The following is a 22,061-nucleotide window of genomic DNA, read 5'->3' on the forward strand; positions in this document are numbered from 1 at the left end:
ATTTTGTTTTCGATTTTACTATATATATATATATATATATATTTTATTTAACGTATATATTTACTTATTGTTTGGCCTCCATGTTCTAGCTCGTTATCTCACTATAGTGTCACCTTAGAAGCTGCACCGTTATCATCAGCATACCATATTCGTATCTTCTGATTCTTCTCTTGTATGTACAGCATTGCTGCGAGCAAATAAGCAACCGGGGAATAACAGTCTATTAACCCGACCACTGGCAAATATATACAGCGAAATTAAAGTACCCTTATATGTACCCGTGATTATATACCCAGAATAGATGAAACCGCCACCTTGATGGAGTTGTCACATCATGTAACAACATCCCTCCTTCTCCGTCTACCTTGATTCGCGTATCGACTATCCAAGCCGAGTCGACCAAGTGCCAGAGTCTCCAGCGTCTCCGTCTTGCCACCCCACAATTTACCTCTTCCAGATCCATCCGGCTTTCTCTGGATTGGAGGTATCCAGCATGTGACCATCGCCCCAAAGAGCATGCATACGGCAAAGACAATCAGAACGTAGCCGTGACGCTTCACCGGCTCTTCCCCGAAACCGCCGCCGAAGTTGTAGTAGGCTGAAAATACCTGCACCACTATAGAACCGATCTTACCAGCGCCGGCGCTAAGTCCGTGACAGGTGGCACGGTAACGGGTGGGGAAGATTTCAGCGGGGATGATGTATGTTGTAGCATTGGGTCCTATAGAAATGATGGTTAGAGACATCTATATTCGACTCCACGGTGGAAAGGTTACGTACCAAAGTTGAAGAGTGCTTGGCCGATGACGTACAAAACAACGGCCACAGGACCCTCTTTTTGTACGGTGATAAGCATGCAACCTAGGGCAATGAAGAGTGCGGATAGTGCGAGAAACGAGTACTTCTGTAGGGCGACTCTGTCCAGTTTGTGGATCACCAGGATGAGAAGAAGTCCGCCGACAAAGCTACCCACATTCAAGATCACCAGCGCGTGGGTACAACTTGCAAAGAACATGTCATAGACGCTTGCCCCAGGACTGTCGTTAGTCTCCCAGTAAGGCGCTGGTGCGCTCAAATGAAGAGACCCCCAGGTTTTAGCCAAGAATTGCGGGCTCGAGAGACTGATGCCGTAGAAGCCAAAGTCTAAGAAGAACCAGGACACGGCCGTCGCAGCTAGAGTCCGCCAGTTGCCTTCCACCCAAAAGTATTGTACGATGTCCTTCCACGTTAAGCGCCAGTGCGAGTTCAGAGTCGCTGGTTGAAGGATCCCGGTCTGAGATGTGGAGGATCGGTCCTCGGCCGTGATGGTAGTCAGGGAATATGCCTGCCCAGGAAAATTGTGCCAGCTTTCAGTTTCGAGAGTCGGGGAGGAGGAAACAACATTTGGATCAGTAAAGAGTGTGGTTGCATCGAACTCGACCTTTACTGGATCATCGTCAATCTCCATGAGGAAGCGTGGCGACTCTGGAACGAAGAACCGGAAGCAAGTTGCTATTGCTGCCGGTATCACACCGATACCAATGACGTAGCGCCACATCCTATCAACAGACATGGTCAAATCATTGGTATCTGAACGGCTGGTGGCGATAACAATCAGCGACACGAGGTTTGCCCAGATCTGCCCCAAGGGTTGCATGAAGAAAACCGAAGCCATCATCCTTGCTCGGTGCTTAGTGGGAGCAAATTCGCTTGTGATGACCGAACTCAAAGGATAGTCGGCTCCGACACCAATTCCCACAACTATACGCCACCAGATGAGCCATGCGTAGATGCTCATTGAATCGTTTTCTCCGCGGGAGGCCATCACAACGCCCAGTGTGGACGTGATCATGAGAATCAACTCCAATCCATACATCTTCTTGCGTCCATTCCGATCAGCTAGGTACCCAAACAAGACCTGTCCCAGTAGCGTCCCGCCCAATGTAGCAATGTTGAATAGAGTGATCTTGATCGAAGAGACCTCCTTTTTCCAGTAGACGTAGGAGATCATCGGAAGTGCCATGTTACTTGCAAACAGTGTGTATCCATCAAGAAAGAAGCCAACACCGGCAACGAAGACGATCAAGTATTGAAATCCCTGGCGATCGATTGTGTCGTACACCTGCCGAGCGCGAACATCTCGATCCTATGGCACCACCACAGTATTAGCTAGCAGATTGACGATGTAAAGCATCTAAGAAGATTCTACCTGCTCATGCTCAAAATCCTGAGCTCGGTCGGTCTTATACCAACGCGTGCGGAACTTGCCCATGGCTGTATGTTCGTGTTGGCGTTTTGGATCAGATGGATTCTAGAAATCAGATTGTACACGGATGACATCATGAAGGGCCATCGAGCTGCAAGTACAGTAGGAAGAATCGATCCTGCGGACCCCAGATCTGAGGATGAAGGTCTAAGAAAAAGGATGGCGCAACGTTGGAAGATAGGGGAGGATGAGTCTGAGAGGGGTACTCGAGGCCCACCATGAGGCCAGAGGCACAATATACTTCTCCCGGGAAGGTTTGAACTAAGCAGAAATGCGACGGGGTGATTGGAGGAAGCTGTGACAGTGCGTGCAGTAGCGGCCGGAGTGGAGCTCAATGCCTGGGGCACCCGCCCAATTCCTCGCTCCACGTGCGGCACGTGCGGACAGGATGGGGACTCATTGGGGCCCACCTGCCCACTTGGCTGCCTCTGTCAGATGAACGAGAGACGCCAGTAGTAGCATGATCCCGGAGTTCTTTCGGTCCCTGGCCAGGCTCCCGAGCTGCCTTCCACTGGATACGAGGCAAATTCGCCATTTGTGACATTTGAGTTCGCCGAGCGATGAAACCTGGTTATAGCTGAAAGCCGTCCTACTGGTTCGACCAAACACGTGCCCCCTGTGCCTCGTAAGGTCCCAATCTTGTCTGAAGTTTCACAATAAAGTTATGGTATTGTAAATGAAATTGACGCGTGGCCGCACAGGAGCAAGCAAGAAAAAAGGGAAAAGATTATGCATTGTACCTGAGAACCCAACGCCCTCTAAACTCCTTGCTGCAGACTCGTAAACCACTGGTTCCATGATGGGTTATTAGTAGATGCTATGCCTGTTTTGCGAACCGCGTTTCCCCTGGGTATCGTATTCCATGTTTGATGGAGTGTGTTGTATTATTATGTGGTGCTTTCCGTTAGAAATTGGCAAAATGCTTTCCGGTCTAGTGGAGCACGTTAGCAATCGCGCTGGGGATGTTCGAAGAGAAACCTACCCAAATCATCAAGAAATTGGATAGTTAATGTCCTCATCTGGGAGAGAATGTCAAAGTTGGGCTGCAACTGGAGAACCACCGGCTTTCCTGCCTTCTTGCCCGGATTGAAGCTGTCGATGCAGTTGATCGGAATGGACACATAACGCTTCAACTCCTTCCGTTGTGAGTTGGCAAAGAAAAGCATGACTTGTTTGCCGTTATGATTACGTAGAATGCGTAGGTTCTGGCTGATGCACTCTTCCCCTCGGCCCTTGGACTTCGCCTCGGCGATGCCTGCTATGAAGACCAATTTTGAACCCAGGACTAATTCTTGGAACTGCACACAATCTGCAACTGGGAATCAGCAGAAATTCGACCACTTCTAAAGTATTCTGCTACCCACCATGCCAGTCATCAAAAGTATAAGAGATCTGTGTGAGGAACACGTTATGGGCCGATTGAACGGTTTGCTCGTCCATGAAGGAAACGCGCAGCGACGACTCGTTCGGGAGCTTTGGATGTTCAAGATGGGGAACTGGAAGCTTGGTATCGTTGACTACAGATGAATCACGACGGGTTAGCATGGTCATCCGCAGGCCCTTTTCGAACACTTACAAGTATGTATGAAAGGAGTCTGCTGACCCGGTCCCCCGCCCAACTCAAGACTCTTCAAACTTCCCGTGGCATCCTTGCGTATGTCGATGCAAGTGAAGCGTAGCTTGAAGAGTTTACTACTCCGGACGAAGGAGCTGCAATGGCTCCATCAGCGGTTGTCGTCTGCACGGGATACTGGGCAATACGCACATGGTCACAGAATGGTTCAGCGGTAAGCGGCAGGTGTCTTCGTATAAGGAGAAGCATGAAGCCTGCCTCGACCGGGATCCAATTGAAGAAGCCGTACGACTCAGCGGAGGCGGGAAAATAGGCGATGTGGCATAGCTGGGACCGGAAGAGCTCGTGGAGGAAGAGACTATGCTTTCTGGACGAGATATGGACAGCGGAAGAGGCCAGTCCTCGGCTTCCAAATGGGCGCCTGGGTGGCTCATTGCAGATGCAAGGGACTTTAAGTAGCAACGGCCCGGACCCTCAACTGTGCACACTGCAATGTGGCGGGTGACTGACGGGCGACGATCGTGCGGATCCCCAGGAGCTGATCAACGTGTACTAGGGTTGAGGGCACTTGCATCATTCCCAATGTCAACGAGGAGAGTTCCCACAGCACAGGCCGATCCGAAGCAGTGCAAAACGGCTGGTCTTCGCTGATTGAGGGCGAGGTTATAAAGCAAGTGCTTAGTTAGGCAAGCGATAAGGGAACGCTGATGCGGGTGCCATAGGGACCTTATGCCCAGGCCCAGGGCGGGGGAACCACGGACAACGTGCTCGAAAGGCGCCCTGTGATTTGAGACTCCAGCGCGGATGAGTGGAGACACATCCCTGCGGCCGGTACACCTCGTGGTGATATGGATGGTCCGTGATGCGCTTTCCTAGTCGCTGTCAGTGCTTGGAGAGGATGGATTGAATGGAATGTTTTCACGATATCAGCCCACCTATTATACGTTGCTGCTTGAGGAACTCGTGGGATAGGTACCCGCTCATCCTGGAGTTAGTGCCTCTGTGCGGGTACACAGACTAAAGTGTTGGTGGGTACCTCGAGTTATGGCGAGCGAGCCAGAAGCATAGATTGCGATCCTCCCAGTCTAATCGTTGACTTGGCATTGCATACTCGGGTCGGCAGCAGGATGCAGGGAAGCTTAGGAATGCTGGCCAAAAGCCTATGGCGTGCATGAAGGCAGCGGCATGTTGTTGTATTGTCTGGTCGAGGCATCCCCCAACATCCCGCGGTCATGTGACGTGTGTCGGATTTGCCGGCATACCTTACGGAAATCACAAGGCGGGCTTGCCAGACTAGCACAATAAGAGCACGACCAACTATCGGTGATGCTCGGTCCGTTGGTATACTTGGGTTCGCAGTCTCTCATTGACAGTCATCGCAGAATAAAAAGTGGTATTAGTCTATGTACTTCTATACGGACAGCCCTATCTACATGGGGTATCCTAAGATCAGAATGAAACGAAACCATATGCGAGACACCAAAAACACCGGCTAGGCTTCGCAGAGCTGAACAGAAATACAACGCAGGATGGATGCAACCCAACTGACCAGGAAGAATGCAAGCGAGCGAGCGTTGGTAACAAAGAACTGTCGGGGCGCTCTGCCATGGGGTCATGAAATGGGTATGATCCGCAAAGCCGCCAGAGATTATAGGGTATATAGATGCGAACCGAAAAAAAAACAAATATCTTCAAAACCAAGTCAGAGAAAGCCGATCGTACAATCGTACAATAGATGAACGCTTTGCGCAGCGAGGCCAGCGTGCGATATCGGGACATTAGCAGGCACTCACTTTACGGACAGAAACGCACCGCGGCCACAGGACCGGGAAAGATGCGGCGATCAAGTCGGCGCGACGAACTCAAATGTGCCAAAGTTGAGTGACTCGCTCTTATCATCAGCATATTGCGGAGAGAGATGCGTCAGACGTGAAACATCCAACCGCGGGATACTGCATGTGGGAAAGCGTCCCATCCAGCTATCACGGTTGGGGTCTCATTGAAACCCCAGCCCACAAACAATGGTCTGCTTCCTGAATGCAGGGGCGGTGACCCTCTTACGCGTGGATGAATCCTCGATGTGCAGCAAATGCCCGATTCCCTTTACCCAGTCCCGCTCTTAGTGTGTGTAGTTTATTGAAGAGGCTTCTGGGCGATGATGCGATAACTGGTCGTCACAAGTCGCATGGTATCCATCTTGATGAAAGCCTCGCCGTCGAGACACAAGCGGTTGATCAGGGTCTTGAAGTGGCGGGGCAACACGTGGGTCTTGACCAGTCCCAGAATGACCTGGCGCATGGAGCGGAAGTAGAAGTCAACCTTGTCAATGAGGGGCGCCTGCAGACCTCCAACACTGGCATTGTCGGAGCGGACGACAGAGAAGCCGGCATCGGTAAGGGCCTTCTCCAGACTTTCGGGGGTGGGAGTGCCAACAGCGCCGATCAAAGGCTTTACGCGACGCATGAGTTCGGTATGCTCGGGGTTGCTCGCATCGTAGTCGGGCAGGCTAACCCAATCGAGGAGGGAGATCTTGGCGCCGGGCTTGACGACGCGGTAGATTTCGCGGAAGAGGGAGGGAAGGTCTTTGCACAGACTGAGTGCTTGGATCTGGTAGAAAGCGTCGAAGCTAGCATCCTCGAAAGGCAGTGGAAGATTGTTAAAATCCTGGACGACGAAAGAATTATTCGTGAAGCCGAGCTTCTCATTGTAAACCTTAGCCTGGCCAATCTGATTGGGATCGATGTTGAGTCCCGTGACCTTCGCGCCGGAGTATTGCGTCATGTGCGCGGCCACTCTTCCGCGACCGCAACCTAAGTCCAACACGTGATCACCGGCGCTAAGGCCGATATCCTGCGCAATCGATTCCTCGTACAACAACTGGTTCTCCAGCACGGTCGCCTTCTTGCTCATGAATGGGGGGATGTACATCTTCTCCACGTCGCCCAGCGCGCACAGATGGTTGAGCACTCCATAGTATGCCTTGAGGCAGTCGCCAACCTTTGCCTGATAGTCCGGACCTAGCGTCTCAATCATCGCTTTCTCGTCAGACCAGTCGAGATTGTAGATGACGTAGGATGCCATGAAGTCATCGACCTGCTTGGGGGTGAGGTTGTTCAGATACCGGAAGGCCTTCCAAAAGGTCTTCCATCGCTTGGGCGACGCCGAATTGTGCAGATCAGGGCGAGTTTGGGGAAGCTCCTTGTTGGCGAGCTTCTGCTTCTCAACAGCGTCCAGGGAGCTGCTCTCGGAGCTCCGGCCGGACTGGCGCGACGCCAAGACGGTTGTTTGGGTATCCATTTCTTCACGCTATAAGATTAAGAGCTTGATCGCGGCGTTGACAGCAACAAAAATCAACGGCAACAGCAACAGCTGGAAGCAACGACAGCAGTGCGAGATTAGGAGTGAGGGAAGTGCTTAGGGTGGTTGGTGACAGGGCAGTGGGTGAGAGACTAGAAGACGGCGGTTATTTTCGTTGTCCAGAAAGTGCCATGCCAGAGTCGCAATGCGATTTCTCCCTCTTTTTTTCTCTCGATAGGATGGAAAGGCGGGGCTAGGCTTTAATTTATAAGCACTGCAACGGAGGGAATTTTTTTTTTCTGACTCCTCTTTCCTGTAACAGTGAGGTGCCTCTGCAACGGCGCTGGGCGGCGCCATCGGGGGGGATCTTAATAATATTGATTGATTTGCCGTATGACCTGCCATGGGAAGTTAGCGATGGCCACTGTGGATTAGCCATTGTCACCGGATCTGGAAAGCATCGGAAGAGTCGGAAGTGGCAGGTCCAGAGCAGCACGGGAAGGGACGGCAGCGACGAACCGGAGGATGGAGAATGGAGGAGAGTCATGGGCGATGCGCGTTGGCTCTGGCTCCGTTGTTTGGGATTTGCCTTTGGAGAATAACGGCTACCATTACTTGGACTACGGCGGCAGGGTCATCTCCTCACAGGAATCAGCCCCCCTGTTAGTTTGGCGGTAAACTATTTGCTGGGAGAGGGGGGGGGTGTGGGAAGAGCTGTCGCTACTACGCACGTTAACTCTTAGTATTCGACTAGATTATCGGCCCTGGAATGAGTCAAGGGTCTGCCGGCCACATCACGGACCTCTTTTCCCCTCTGATCACCAGAGCTGCTGTGATGCCACTGGGATGTATCTACTGTACTTCGGATAAATTGTTCACCACTGATTGACTGCAAGCGAGCTTGACAGTTAAATACTACTTTTAAACCCCCGGAGTTTTACCAGCAGAGCCGTTGTCTAACAGCTTGACTGGTAACTAATAGTGGTTGTCTTCATGGAGTGATGCGATGGTTCAGGGAACTGCTAGTGTTGGAGCTAGTAGAGAATTAGTGTGTAGAGGAGCTGGGTAACCCACTTCCCAGAGTACTTGCTGTGTACCACTACCACAGTACGTACATGATTTCTTAGCACCCACCACTACCATTAACTAGTGCCGTGATCCGTCCAGGGTGTTTTGCTGACGGTGTCCACCAAGGCTATCAGCTCTCTAGTCTACTCCGTATACACCGAGCCCGAGCCGTTCGTTTATTTGTTCCTGGCGCGCCAAGCTGTCTCCATCGCGTAGTGGAATGCAAAGGCCCATTCATGGATGAGCTGATCAATGGGCACCCGCCGTGCAAAATGAGCACAGCCTTGGCAATCAATGCTTACTTCTCCTCACAAGCAATGCTCCCGAAGCCTGACCACTTCGAATTATGATCTCGAAGGCCTTCATACCCAAGTCTTTATGAGCCAGACTAAAATTCGCTGCTTGGTTTGCCATTTCCGCCTACCTCTGCCCTATAGGGATGTTGCCATGGGCTTGGCTTTGAACGAAGGGGCGATTGTTTGAAGTGAGGAGCTATTGACGATCCATTTGTCGGTTCCCTACCTACGGAGGACAATGGTAGGTATTACCCAAGAGTTTCTCGATTATCCCTCATGTTCAGGCCCTATGGTTCCCGAGTGGTCTTGCAAAAATTTTTCTTAACGATCGCATCTTTTTATTTTTTTTTTTTTCGAACCAGACGGCTTCTGACTGGATCAGGCAATTCACCGCGCCTCGGACTTCCCACCCGAGCATCCGCCCCACCCGCGCCTCGCTCTTCTGGCCGTATTTCCGTTAAACTCTTCATCTCGCTCGTCCGCTGGTCTACCGTATCCGTATCTCCTGGCTCCGGCTCATCTCCGTCTCTCTGGCCTCCTGTGTCAGACATTGTCTTGGTAAGAAGCGTTCCATTCTTCCTATTCTTCCAGCGACTTCTAGGGTCCCTCAGATCGGGGTTTGCGGCACGTAGAAGGCAAATTCCCGTTTTTTGAAACTCTTTTCACCGATCGCCTTCGTCGTCATCAGCTCGTGGAGACATACTCGAAGTCACTGCGCGATGATCACAAGGCCATCCACCGTTTAATGCGGAGGGGAAGGGAGATTGGCATGTACTCTGTTCTCACTGCCAGCCAACCGTCCGGGGATGTTGGAGACAAGAGATCTCGTCGTATTTACCTCATGTGGCATGGATTGACGGTCGCATATACTTAGTCGTGGGATGCAAGTCCATCCTGCGGAGTCGGTTAGATTGATGGATTGATTACTCTTAGGCGTGTAGGCCAGTCTGGAAATGACGTGGCTGGCCTGGCCTGGCCATTATCACACCCGTTATCCTTGCTCGTGCAGGTGCAGCCCAGTGGTCCGACCTTTTCTTTGTCCCTCGTGTGTCATGCCGTCATGGATCGTCGCACGCTTTGATACTACGTGGGACAACAGGAAGAGGCGGATTTCTCCGTCTTATGTGGTATTCGCAATGAACATCATGCGCTTTTTTCATTGTTAGTACCTTTTTCTCCCTCGCGCTATATTGACAGTACCCACTTCGCTCCACTCTGGCTCCGACTCTATCCTCAGCGCGGCAGTCACACCAACAATAATTTTTGAGAGAGAGAAACCCAGAGAATGCATGCTATCGCTTAGTGTCGCTCGTTCTGCCGTAAGCCCGAAGATAGACAAATTACCACGATAATTAAACCCAAATTTTATCAAATAAAATATTATCACCAAGGAATACATAAATAAATAAAAATTAGAACCCTACTTTCACAAGGGACACACCAGCACGTGACCACACTGAATCGGCAACAATTTCCGCGTTCCTCCGTACCCTTCACGACCATAGAAAACATCACCACCACGACAAAGAAACCATCAAACCCAGATGTATAGCATCAAAAGACGTCCAAATAAGCTTATATTTAAAGCCCAGCCCTCCCCGAACGCCTACAGCAAGTCATCCTCCAAACGGAGCGCACAGCGAGCAGGTTCCAGGCCCACTCTCGCCATTAGGCAGCCAGATATTTCCCTTCTACTATCCTGACTACCGGGTACATCACAACGGGAAAGGGTAAAGGAGCAAGCGCCAAGATAATTCTCGAACCTCAGACCAGCTGTTCACCCGCGCTGCCGGGTGGCGACTGCTCTGGGGGGGTGAATTTCCACCTATTATTCGTTCGGTGGGTTGTGGACGGGAGGGTCGGTGGTGGTGGTGGTGGGATTGCCCTCGTGGGTACCGGTGTAGTACTTCTTCTTATGGGATGATCTCAGTGTGCTGAGATGTACCTCCCTGTAGAAGGGCAGGTGTTGTTAGTAGTAGGTTTCTGCTGGGTTCGGTGGGCAGGTAGGTGTGGATTCAGGGTCTACTCCAATGGGCTGGGTCCTACTTACTTCACTGACTCCGAGTCACCTTTGTTTAATTCCGATGGTTGTTCCTATTCGTGCGTGCCTTGACCCTGCCTACTGGTGATTAGTTAAGAGGGTGGTTCTTCTTTTTTCTTTGTCTTATCTAAGCTCTTGCTGCTTCGTCGGGTACTAAGTACTATATGCACGACCATGTCGGGATGTCTGGCCACTCGAAAGAGGGAGTTGTGGGTTTTTAAGCTTCCTAAATAAGGGATAATATCCAATAGTAGCCTAGAATGCGATTCTCAATGCTTGAGTGGAAGAGTTAGACCCAGTGATGTGCTTTTTACCCTGTACTGATGCCCTAGGAACATGTCGGATGTACCGGGAACGATAGCGGAGTTTGATGGATGACAGCTAACCTGACATAGAAATGCAGATCACCCCGAAAATTCCGTTAGTAGGGGTCCTAGAGCTTGAAATTCTAGTCATAGTAAGTTGCTTTTAGCTGTGGGTTTGTACCAATAGAACGGCAGTTGGGTCTTCCAGCTGTAGTAGTAAGTAGCTCCCGCGGCAACATGAAACATGACTCGCGAAACTCAGTGTACAAGAAGAGTACAAAGAGATCAGGTGACCCTGGCTTTTGCCTCTTGTGGTGTCTGCAGATGTTGCATGCCTCCACTTGGTCTGAGGATTTTACTGGTCGTCTTATATGTGCGTCTCTTGGTTTCTTTCTGCAGACTTTACTGAGTACTTCTTGATGCAATATCTTACAAAGTGCATAATTGCTGAAAGCATAATTCTTGATCATATGACAAATGATCTACTTGTATGTATTAGTTGTACCATGCTGGCAAACTGTTCGTTCGATGTCACTAATGGAGCATAGATTGCAGTTGCCAGAATTAGCTGACAAATCGTCAGGATGCTCGCACACAGTCTATTTAAAAAGCCTTGCAGCTCAACGTTTGTAACTCACATTTACTAATTCTTAATTCCATCTATTTATTAGACTTATTCTGCCTCATTCCATAACAGCAGTGGGAGTAGAGAGCGATGTTACGGCTTTTACACTGAGTCTTTTGGGTTGTGAGAATAGGCTCCTACCAAATGCAATGATACATCAATAATCAGTTTTTGTTAATGTATCCAAGTCCAACATACTTTGCCAGCAACCCCGAGAAACTGGTTGATTGGGCTGTGAATTGTAGCTGATGATGTTGATGGTGACATTTTGCTGTGAGGATCAGATCTGTCGGATACCCAGGGATCTTACCTACGCAGGATCGGCACTATCTCACAAAAACAACAGGTAGCCTACTACGCATCTGCGCCTATAAAGGATCCCCTCTTTCTGACATTGAAGTAGCAAGCAACATCATTATATTAATCAGTTAAATCAAATCATTCATTCATCTCTATACGGTCCTCAACCTCACTATATTTTCACACAAGAAGCTATAGCATACTTTTGTGAAAATCGAGTTACTTTTGTCATACACTGGAGTAATTATGCTTTTATGCGGATGCCTAAAACTGTTAATGCAGTGTATACCAGTGACAGATGGGAGTACAGCTGTGAACAGCACGACAGCCTTCCTACTATATGCCTATGGAAATGGCTAGACATACATAAAGCTCAATATTGATCTGAGAGAAGACCCCTTTCCAGCTAAGCAACCATGACCTCCGGAGGAATGAACACTGACTCTTGTTCTACAATCCGCTTTGGCAACCTACATACTCAATGATACGTATAGCACGGTATATTATCACGCTCATTGATGGAATTCACACACTCAAACCGTTTACCCTAAGCGCCGAAACAAACGGACCACTGTGATGAAGGGGTACACGAACCCTTCTTGATAGAGAAAGAACACGAGAGCACCTTCCTTCTTTTGCGTCAATCTAAGCTACACCCTTTATCACATTCCTGAAACCATCCTTACACTCTACTCATCACCATTTCGTTTACCTAATATTTGCTTCACGGCATTACACTCGCTTGAATATCAGCTATATCCTTATACACCTATAATCATCAAACTCCATCCAACAGACCTTAGCGATTCTCATTTCTCATCATGCCTCCTATAGTGAGACACACTATCTGCTCTTTTCCAAGCTGTTCGCAAACTCTGGCTCATATTTTCTCCAGAGATCCTACAAAAAGAGACATGAGACAGACCAGACCGATCGTCCAAGAGCGCCTATCGAGAATATGACCATGGCTGACGCGGTATGCCACACCACCCTACATACATATTGAACTCTGTCACTGATGTATGCACCATGCAATATCTAGGGACGTGAACTACAGCGACTCACCAGGAACATAATGCTCGCCAAACGAAATATAAAGCGCTGGGAATCGGAGCATGAGGAACTTATTGCCCGTTTCTATAATGCCAAAGGAAAGATAATTGTGCCACCAGGAGTGGATGAGAAAACCAATGTGACCGCTTATCATGGCGAGAGTAGTGGTGAAGGCTCGAAGTTCGAGGGTGGTACAAATAAGCCTGAGCAGACTCCACCAATTTCCGAGAGTGGCGAGGTCCCGAGAGAGGGTAAAATGGACGTGGATGAGGATGTACAATGTGAGAAAGCCAATGTTGTTGTTGGCAATGCTGATGGTCGCTTACAGGAGGTAGCTACGACTGCAACCGCCGGTTGCGACGATCAGCTTCTTCCCGATTCTGGGGACGTTGGGTGTTTGGACGACTTGATGGACTTGTCGGATGAACTGAAGGGGGAAGAGGATTGCTTAGGTAGTGCACTTGGGTCGCTCAAAATCCATGTTTAGGTTGCTGGGTGAGGTCTACTGGTTTGATATTGAATGTTGTTGTTGGAATAAGTTGCAGTGGTCTATGCTAGAGAGAGTAGTGTGTTTAGGGCGAATCTCAATGTCTTTTGCTGGTCTTATTGTTGATGTTTTATAACCTCACAGTGCCTCTTGAGAGCTGAAATGGCAGCTATTCATCTATAGTACTAGGGTGCTTACTCGTTGTCTGAAGATCAGGGAAGGTACAAGCACTTTTAGTAGCTCAAAGTCACTATGTTTGTGATGGCGCTTCCAAATCCCATCGCAGTAGTATTGTCCATCACATATTGCAAAAAAGGTAAAAGAATATAGAAATGACAGAAGACGAGACATATTAAAGGAAAAAATCGTACAAAACTCAAGATATGCGCTCCACCAGAGAATCAACCAGCTTTGTTTCCTACCATACCATAGCTCGCGGTCGGGCCGTAAGCTGCACCCTTCGGCACGGGTGGAGATAAGCGGATAGGAATTTTGAGGAGTGGGAACCAAATCCCCTTAGTTACTCCACTTTACGCAGTTAGCTCAGGCAATGGGGATTAGGCGGGCCGCATACCCGCCGTGTCCAGTTTACGTAGTGCCATGCATATGACGGAGCACAGATGCGACTTGCACATTGGGGGAAAAGGAAGTGCAGTAAGTAGTTGTTAGGATAGCCCCTCATTCTGCGGGGTCGGGAGTATAGAAGGGTAATGCTCTCTTTTTAAATGAGTCTTTTGTGATTCCACTTGCACACAATAAATAGCATCTGTTGACCTGGGATTCATCACATATTCTCTTTTCTACATCTCACCTGCTCATCATGGCCATGAGAAGCGACTGCAACGTCCACGGCCTCGAGTTTCGTGAAGCAAAACCCTCGCAGGGAGATCCTGCGCGTCCTGTTGCTGATCTCTTTCGTCTTGAAAATCGCACTATCATAAGTATTTTCTCCTGGAATCCGGTATTACTGTATCACATGGACCTGCTAATAGCAACGCTTTCCATACAGTCACCGGCGCTACCGGCTTCCTAGGCACCACGCTCGCCATTGCGATTCTCGAAAGCGGCGGTGATGTCGTTTGTCTTGATCTCGCACCCGTCCCGAATCCTCCTGATTGGCGTACGTACTTCCCCTTTCCCCAATCCGATGTTGAGATGGAGATGGAGGTGCCTCTAACTAGCGTCTGATTACAGATAAAGTTGAAGCCGCCGCGCAAATTCACGCCCGCCAACTAACCTACTACCCCCTGGACGTAACGGACGAATCCGGTGTAGAGAAAACTTTCACCCAGTTCATCCCTACCCTGCGATACCCGCTCAAAGGTCTTGTCGCCTGCGCAGGCCTATCCCGAAATGGTCCTGCGACCGATTTCCCCGTCTCGTCGTTTCGGCGGATGCTAGATATCAATGTGACGGGGACGTTTCTTATCGCGCAGGCGGCGGCCCGGGAAATGCTCAGGACGAATACTACGGGCAGCATGGTGTTTGTGGCTAGTATGAGTGGTTATGTGTCGAATAAGGTTAGGACGATATCTTCTGTAGTTGTGCGAGAGAGAGAGAGTGGGCTGACATGGTACTTTGTTACTAGGGCGTCGATACAGCCGGATACAACGCCTCCAAGGCGGCCGTTCATCAACTCACGCGCTCTCTGGCTGCCGAGTGGGGATCGAGGGTCGGGATGCCTTTGATTAGGGTTAATTCGCTCTCACCGGGGTATATCCGGACTGCGGCGACGGCAGAAGCGCTTCAGAAGCCAGGGATCGAAAGCCAGTGGGTGGGTGATAACATGCTGTTTCGGTTAAGTACGGCGGATGAGTTCCGGGCACCGGTGCTTTTCATGCTTGGGGATGGGAGTAGTTTTATGACTGGGGCGGATTTGCGCGTTGATGGGGGGCATTGTGCGTGGTAGAGAGGGAGGGTCTTATCTGTATCTAGTTTAGCATGGTATGGTATCGGGAAATATTTGGAGGGGCTTCAAGTTGGAATCATATTTGTTTGGTATGAAGCAAGAGCTCTATTTGTTTGTTCTTATTGTCTATCTTTTGAAAGAACAACGGAAGTATAAGATGGGTGACTACTAGGAAAACAAACAAGCACAAGGACGTAGTTACCTGACCATGGAGAATTTGACGAAAGTGAAGGCAGTTAAATTTCTCCTGACACACTTCTATCTGTTCAGCGACACCTTCCCCCACCTTCCCACATGTTCCACAACTCGGAATATAACCAGCTTCACCATAGCTCATTGATCCAATCCCCAAAGCGCAACTTCCCCGTCAACTTCTCAATCTACGAATCCCCATCTGCCTCACCTGTCTCCCAAATACCATGAGAACAATCACCCCTCCAAAAGCTGGGAGCGTAATCAGCCCGGCAGTGCCGAACAGCCATCCCGGACCAACTCTATCGTTCCACGGGGCGATGAAGACAGCCGAGAGAACTCCCAAGATAAGCCTCCAAACTCCCATCCCTGCCGACACCTCTGAGACATGGTTCGGGAAACATTCACAGAGATACGTCATTGCAACCGGGAGAAGGGAGATGGCACCGAAAGTGAGGAGAAGAAACCCGAGTGCCAAAAGCACCCAATGGTAATGGTACTCTAAACTAGCACCAAATAGGCCTAGGCCTATGGGAAGCATTATCACTGGGACCCAGAGACAGTGAAGCCGGTATTCCGGGCGCCATTCTGTAGGTTTAATGTCCTGCGACTTGGACGTTCGGTGAAACAGGTATAAAGGAAGTCTGTCGCTGATGAAGTGGCCGTATAATTCCGCGAGTGCGGTACCGATTGCTTGGGTGAGCGTGACTGTGGTGCTCGGGTTAACGGCCAAAATGAATTAGGGGAGAGACTGAAAGCGTACATGAAGCCATCGAAATCCTTGACATTGCGTATCCACCTTCGTCTCGAGGGGCTTCAACGAAGGTGACACCGAGGATAATGGCCATTGAAGCGAAGCCAAAGTCTACCATCATAAAGAAACCCACGATTATTGACACGGGAGAAAAAGACACTAGGAAGATATCATAAAGAATGGATACCTTATGAATATCAGCCTAAGTTACGAGTGCTGATGATGCGGTAAGAATAAGACTCACCATGTTCTTCCAGCTTGCTCTAAGCTGTGGTGGAACCGCTCTTCCACGGAGATACATGTTCCATTTTTCTGATGTAAAGGATTGCCGCACTTGTTCTCCCCCCGCATATGCTGCCTCTTCAATAAAGACAAGGATCAACAGAGCCAACACCCCATTCATGGGTACAGTATACCAGAAAGAGATAGGCCACGAAGCTCTCGCATCAACATATGCACCTAATGTTGGGCCAATTGCAACCCCCAAGAGGAAGGGAATATGCAGTATATGTAGACATTTACCTCGCTGATGCCGGAAGTAAGTCCGCAAGACGAATTCGGAGCCAAGGACTAAAGGGACCCCTGCGCATAGACCGGCGAAGAGACGAGATATCACGAATGGAATGTAATCCGATGGACGAGTCATCATGGCAGACCATACCGAGCTGAAAAGGATGCCGATGGTTGACCAGAAAAGACAGAAGCAGGAGCCGTACCTTCGGCTAAGAGGGACGACTAGGATAGAGGAGACCATGATCCCAATGAGCGCGCATGAGACCTCTTTACTCTTAGTAACATGTTGCTATATCAATGTGTGCTACTTACGGAGAGAGAAATCTGAGTAGCCGTCTTGTGATACAGAGGTGCTTGGAGATATGATCCCTGCATGTTCGTCATAGCAGTGGCTTGACTAGAAAAACAAGCAATAGCCCATATCGAAAGTACACGCGCCTTTCTCGAGGGCTTCCAGTTCTGGTTTCGTCAGGTTTTATTCGCTTAAACTCGACAAAGAACATACCAAGGGATCATTAGGGTCGTCTGATGGCTGCGGGTCGAGCACGAGCCCATCAGGGGTGGTTTTGAGGCCATGAACAACCTCCTGGGTCTTCTCCTCATCAAACATTGTCGCAAAGTTGGTGGTTGAGAGATTGTAGCCTGCTTCGATGAAGTTTCATTATGGCGGCGGTGGTGGTGAGCCCCTTACATCTGAAGATACTGAGACTTGAATTTTGACTTCGACTAGCACCATACTGTACAGATAAGATATCTGTCCCTTGATTGCAGGTCTCGCCGCGATGAAGTTACTCCGTTGCTATCGGAAAAAGGTAACAATGAACAATGCATAGGTCGTGCAGCTGGTCCGAGCTCCAATCCCCTCTCGAGTCGCACTTGCTGCAGAGATACCCAAGCACCCCTCATTCAGCATGAAATAAATATTCTCCTGCTCGTAAGCTTCTAATCTCTTACCTTTCACTAGAATTAACTCCATATAGGCATGATGACCCTAGCCGAGACGCCCTTCACCATCGACAACCTTCCCTACGGTGTAATCTCCACCGCGGAGACACCAACTCCGAGATGCGCGACTGTTCTGGAGGACGATGTCATAGATTTGAGTGCACTTGAGAAGGATGGATACTTCAAATCCATTCCGGGATTTAAAGGCGAAGTCTTTTCTATGGTATTTTATAGATACCCGTCCCTCCTTCCCAAAAAAAAAGAGCAAGGCCTAACCTCTACAGCCAACCCTGAATAAATTTGCCTCTCTTCCGAAAGAAGCCCACGTACAGACCAGAGCAGCGCTTGTCGACCTTCTCTCAGACAATGATATCCGCAAAAGATATGCCATTCCCCTCTCAAAAGTGCAGAACCATCTCCCCATGGAAACCAAGAACTTCAGCGACTTTTACTGTTCATTCGAACACACCAGAAACGTACGTCTACCCCAGCTTCACTCTCTGCATCCAGACACTCAAAACACTAGTGCTCCGAACTCTTCTCTCTGAAGCCTCCAGCCTCATGGTTCGTCATCCCCTCCGTCTACAACGGACGACAAAGCAGTCTCCGCATCTCCGGTACTCCTATCCGACGGCCTTGGGGTGTGACGCTCGACTCCAACAAACCCAACGACCCACCAGCCTTCAGACCCAGCGCGCGCTTCGACTTTGAGCTAGAAATGGGCGTTTACCTATCCCATCCACTCCCCCCAGGCGAGATCCTCAACATCAACAACGCAAAGGACCACATCTTCGGACTGGTCATCCTGAATGACTGGTCTGCAAGGGATATCCAGACATACGAGATGGCACCACTGGGCCCATTCCACAGCAAGGGCTCGGGAACGAGCATCTCACCATGGATTGTACCTATCGAGGCACTGGAGGGGTCATACTGTAATGCGAGGGTGCAGGACCCGGCACCCTTGAAACACCTAGCATGGAAGGGCAGAGAAATCGAGGCAACATTCGATATTGAATTGAAAGCGAGGGTTATCAGTAAGCCTTCCCTTCACCGCTCCTTGTCATCGCCCCTCCATCCTTGGGCCACCATGACACGATACTGAGAGATAGATACACAGGAAACGGAAAATCCTACACCGTCACAGAAACAAATCTAAAGGAGCTTTACTGGACTCCGTTCCAGCAGATTACCCATCTCTGTAGTGCAGGCGAGGGGCTCTCGACAGGAGATATCTTCGGCACGGGCACCATAACCAGTGATGTATGTAACACCTCCCCTGTTCTCTATCATCATATTACTATATAGAGTTATACAACACCAACTAACAATCAATGAAAGCGCCTCAACGCCCAAGGCGAACAAATCGGAATCGCCTGCCTCCTAGAGCGAGGACTGAAGAGAAATATCCTCTCCGAAGCCAGCAAGGACGGACTCGAGTTCCTTGCAGACGGAGACGAAGTCATCATGGAAGGATGGTGCGTTAACCGTCTCACGGGGGGTAAATTCGGGTTTGGAGAGTGTCGTAGTGTCGTCCTTCCTGCTTTGAAGGAGGGATCTTGGGAGTGAGTGCTAGTGGCCTTATTACGCAATGCGTCAGCCTTAATGGATGGATGGATGCTATCTACCTTCTTAAATAGCATTTACTATCTCTGTCCCATATGGGAGACACGAACTGATCAGACTGTCTACAAACTCAGGAATAGTACCTGAGTATATCAAACAATCGAATCTCTCAATACTCAGAATACCCAATATTGCTAATTAAACCATTGATGAGTAATTAGAACCACAAGGAAAAAATACCTCCGAGATAGTTTAGTACAATTTCCTCCGACTGGCATTTGCAGTACTCTCCTCTCCCTGTCTAAGTTACTCCTGACCCCCTTGCTGACTAGGCTGACATTAATCTCCTCAGAACAGGTGACGATGAGTATTATATTAGGGATAAGAATTTAAATTAGAAGAATAATGTACTAGAAGATACTATCAGGAATTCCCAATAACCACTCATTTCTACTCTGTGAAACTCAGATATTATTCATTGAGTGATCATGGGATAGAAGATCTTAAGTGAGGGAGTGCGGTTTAGGAGAGGAGAGGTCGAGTGTCAAAACACGGCTTTATTATTGGGAAAAGAATGGATTTTCTAGTATAGAGGTATTTTTGTACGAGTAGTATTTTGATGCGGGATATATTATGGCGACAGGGACTAGAGGGATTAAATGGGGAGCAATCGGAAGGTCAGGAACGGGAGAGGAAAAGAGGAAGAGAAAGAGGGGAAAGAAAGCGCGGGGGCGGCCACATAATGCGGCATCATCGAACATCGTGTGCTCTTTTCTTTCAACTACAACTATGTCAAAACTTCGAGGTAAACTTCGGGAAAACACTCGCTTTGAATTCATTCTAGGCTAGAATTTTGATTCTTATGGTCATCAAGCGTTATCATCAACTTTCGTCCATCTAAAGACCGATATCCCAACTGGCGCTACGAATTCAGGGCATCTCACACGAGGTGGCAGAGACGGTGTGCAACCGCATCACTCATGCTTGGGCTTTTTCGACAAGAGTCAAATTCTCCCGCGCCCGTACGAGTCCTCTGGTCGACACGACAAGGCATCGTCCCTGGTCGGAATAAACCGTACTCAGGTGCTGACGATTTTCAGGCGCTGTCGCGGTTGCGTCGATGTACCAAGTTCATCCCAGTGCATTTGCCACTAGGATCCCATCCGTCACCTCCGTTGTGTCTGGCCTCTAGTTCTCGAGGCTAACCTTGACCTTCTTCTCCGGAGGGGGAATGACCTCATCCTCAGCCGCGCCGGTGAGCGTGGGGAGCTCGTTGACGGCTTCCTTGATGATGTCCAAGGCCTTCTGGACCTCCTCATCGGTGATCACCAAGGGTGGTGCCAGACGGATGATGTTTTCGTGAGTCGGCTTAGCCTGGAGGGGAGGTTAGTATTTGACCTGAAATTCAAGGCGACCGCCTTAACTTACCAGCAACCCCTTCGTTTTGAGCAGCATGCAGAGGTCCCACGCAGAGTGGCCGTTGGTCTTGGACTCATCAATGACAATAGCATTGAGCAGACCCTTGCCGCGCACCGTCTGGATGATGGGGCTCTTAATGGCCTGCAGACCGTCGCGGAAGACCTGACCGAGCTTCTCGGCGCGCTCGACCATGTTCTCCTCCTGGACGACCTCCAGGGCTCTGATAGCGACCGCGCAGGCCAGCGGGTTACCTCCATAGGTCGAACCGTGGGTGCCCGGCTCGATAGTGAGCATCACATCCTTGCGGCCCAGCACGCAGGACACGGGGTACATGCCACCGGAGATGGCCTTGCCCAGCAGCACCATGTCAGGCTTGATGCCGCTCCACTCGTGGCAGAGCAGCTTGCCAGTACGAGCAATACCCGTCTGGATTTCATCGCAGATCAACAAAACGTTGTGCTTGTCGCACAGGGCTCTGGCCTCCTGCAGGTAATCCTCGTCGGGGACAACAATTCCAGCCTCGCCCTGAATGGGCTCCACCAAGAAGGCGGCGAGGTTGGGACCCGCCTTCTCGAAGGCCTCCCGCAAGGCGGCCTTATCGTTGTAGGCGATAGGCTTGTCCGTTCCGGGAATGGTGCAGCCGATACCGGGCAGGTAAGGGCCATAGTTCTCGCGCGACTCGGGGTCAGAAGATAAGGAGATAGCAGCGAACTAAACCAGAGAACACCGGTCAGTCTGGGTCGAATTTCAATTATACAGGGCGATATTCCGGTACTTACTGTGCGTCCGTGGAAGTTGTTCTCCGCACTCAGGACCACCGCCTGGTTCTCAGGAATGCCCTTGACCTTATAACCCCACTTGCGGGCGATCTTGATACCGGTCTCGACCGCCTCCGCACCGGTGTTCATGGGCAGGACCATGTCGAAGCCAAAGTACTTGGTCACGAACTCGGCAAACCGGGGGAAGACATCGTTGTAAAAGGCACGGGAACTGAGAGTCAAACGGGAGGCCTGATCGACTAGAGCCGCCACCAGCTTGGGGTGGCAGTGACCCTGGTTGACAGCGGAGTACGCAGACAGGAAATCGAGGTATTGACGACCCTCGGGGTCCCAGACTGTGGTGCCCTGGGCACGAGCGAAGACGATGGGAAGTGGGTGGTAGTTGTGGGCAGCGAAGTCTTTCTCAGCCTGGATAGCCTCTTGAGTAGTGGAGGCATGGTAGGAACTGACGCCATTGTGGCCGTTAGTTCCATTGGTACCGTTGGACGCCATGGTTTGAGAGAAGAATCAGGGACAAATTAAGGGAGCAGTGATCAGAGGATGAGAGGCTATGAGAGGCTGGTATGTGGGAGAGGAAGAGAGATGTGAGAGCACTAGGAGAGGAAGAGGAAGGACTGAGGGGGTATCTGGGAAGTATAAGATAAGAAAGAAAGAACAGACAAAGCAAGAAGAAGGGGGGAAAGACACGGTATAA

At 49.9% G+C, this 22,061-nt stretch overlaps 9 protein-coding genes across 9 annotated transcripts; 4 read left to right on the plus strand and 5 right to left on the minus strand.

Moving 5' to 3' along the window:
* Nucleotides 1-158: 158 nt before the first annotated feature.
* On the minus strand, nucleotides 159-2,271 carry BO83DRAFT_366392 (phosphate transporter). Its single transcript, XM_025529708.1, has 2 exons — nucleotides 781-2,271; nucleotides 159-721 (listed from the first exon to the last, which is right to left on the minus strand). The coding sequence occupies exons 1-2, from the start codon at nucleotides 2,000-2,002 to the stop codon at nucleotides 333-335; spliced, it is 1,611 nt and encodes a 536-aa protein (XP_025385225.1). The 5' UTR covers nucleotides 2,003-2,271; the 3' UTR covers nucleotides 159-332.
* BO83DRAFT_102840 (uncharacterized protein) lies at nucleotides 2,139-2,572 on the plus strand. Its single transcript, XM_025525871.1, has one exon. It carries the CDS (start codon nucleotides 2,195-2,197, stop codon nucleotides 2,465-2,467), a length of 273 nt encoding a protein of 90 aa, XP_025385226.1. The 5' UTR covers nucleotides 2,139-2,194; the 3' UTR covers nucleotides 2,468-2,572.
* Nucleotides 2,573-2,960: 388 nt separating this feature from the next.
* BO83DRAFT_102847 (uncharacterized protein) lies at nucleotides 2,961-4,543 on the minus strand. Its single transcript, XM_025525872.1, has 5 exons — nucleotides 4,011-4,543; nucleotides 3,822-3,955; nucleotides 3,610-3,762; nucleotides 3,228-3,554; nucleotides 2,961-3,176 (listed from the first exon to the last, which is right to left on the minus strand). The coding sequence occupies exons 1-5, from the start codon at nucleotides 4,250-4,252 to the stop codon at nucleotides 3,133-3,135; spliced, it is 900 nt and encodes a 299-aa protein (XP_025385227.1). The 5' UTR covers nucleotides 4,253-4,543; the 3' UTR covers nucleotides 2,961-3,132.
* Nucleotides 4,544-5,951: 1,408 nt separating this feature from the next.
* BO83DRAFT_319186 (class I SAM-dependent methyltransferase) lies at nucleotides 5,952-7,115 on the minus strand (the record flags this gene model as incomplete). The annotated part of the gene is made up of 1 exon (XM_025527767.1): nucleotides 5,952-7,115. One exon carries the CDS (start codon nucleotides 7,113-7,115, stop codon nucleotides 5,952-5,954), a length of 1,164 nt encoding a protein of 387 aa, XP_025385228.1.
* A 5,456-nt stretch (nucleotides 7,116-12,571) lies between these two features.
* Nucleotides 12,572-13,290, plus strand: BO83DRAFT_401235 (uncharacterized protein; the record flags this gene model as incomplete). Its single annotated transcript, XM_025533449.1, has 3 exons — nucleotides 12,572-12,583; nucleotides 12,613-12,726; nucleotides 12,793-13,290. The coding sequence occupies 3 exons, from the start codon at nucleotides 12,572-12,574 to the stop codon at nucleotides 13,288-13,290; spliced, it is 624 nt and encodes a 207-aa protein (XP_025385229.1).
* A 608-nt stretch (nucleotides 13,291-13,898) lies between these two features.
* On the plus strand, nucleotides 13,899-15,245 carry BO83DRAFT_439657 (short-chain dehydrogenase). The gene is made up of 4 exons (XM_025536194.1): nucleotides 13,899-14,231; nucleotides 14,300-14,410; nucleotides 14,485-14,810; nucleotides 14,879-15,245. Exons 1-4 carry the CDS (start codon nucleotides 14,111-14,113, stop codon nucleotides 15,197-15,199), a joined length of 879 nt encoding a protein of 292 aa, XP_025385230.1. The 5' UTR covers nucleotides 13,899-14,110; the 3' UTR covers nucleotides 15,200-15,245.
* Nucleotides 15,246-15,485: 240 nt separating this feature from the next.
* On the minus strand, nucleotides 15,486-17,453 carry BO83DRAFT_451351 (polyamine transporter). The gene is made up of 7 exons (XM_025536835.1): nucleotides 17,164-17,453; nucleotides 16,971-17,117; nucleotides 16,862-16,923; nucleotides 16,668-16,810; nucleotides 16,390-16,604; nucleotides 16,155-16,332; nucleotides 15,486-16,099 (listed from the first exon to the last, which is right to left on the minus strand). Exons 1-7 carry the CDS (start codon nucleotides 17,266-17,268, stop codon nucleotides 15,567-15,569), a joined length of 1,383 nt encoding a protein of 460 aa, XP_025385231.1. The 5' UTR covers nucleotides 17,269-17,453; the 3' UTR covers nucleotides 15,486-15,566.
* A 190-nt stretch (nucleotides 17,454-17,643) lies between these two features.
* On the plus strand, nucleotides 17,644-19,172 carry BO83DRAFT_366402 (2-hydroxyhepta-2,4-diene-1,7-dioate isomerase; the record flags this gene model as incomplete). Its single annotated transcript, XM_025529709.1, has 5 exons — nucleotides 17,644-17,826; nucleotides 17,888-18,079; nucleotides 18,130-18,640; nucleotides 18,724-18,866; nucleotides 18,945-19,172. The coding sequence occupies 5 exons, from the start codon at nucleotides 17,644-17,646 to the stop codon at nucleotides 19,170-19,172; spliced, it is 1,257 nt and encodes a 418-aa protein (XP_025385232.1).
* Nucleotides 19,173-20,357: 1,185 nt separating this feature from the next.
* On the minus strand, nucleotides 20,358-21,859 carry car2 (ornithine-oxo-acid transaminase; the record flags this gene model as incomplete). Its single annotated transcript, XM_025529710.1, has 3 exons — nucleotides 20,358-20,543; nucleotides 20,598-21,299; nucleotides 21,368-21,859. The coding sequence occupies 3 exons, from the start codon at nucleotides 21,857-21,859 to the stop codon at nucleotides 20,358-20,360; spliced, it is 1,380 nt and encodes a 459-aa protein (XP_025385233.1).
* Nucleotides 21,860-22,061: the final 202 nt, after the last annotated feature.

The sequence above is a fragment of the Aspergillus eucalypticola genome, assembly GCF_003184535.1.
Source record: "Aspergillus eucalypticola CBS 122712 chromosome Unknown BO83scaffold_23, whole genome shotgun sequence".
Taxonomy (NCBI): Eukaryota; Fungi; Ascomycota; class Eurotiomycetes; order Eurotiales; family Aspergillaceae; genus Aspergillus; species Aspergillus eucalypticola.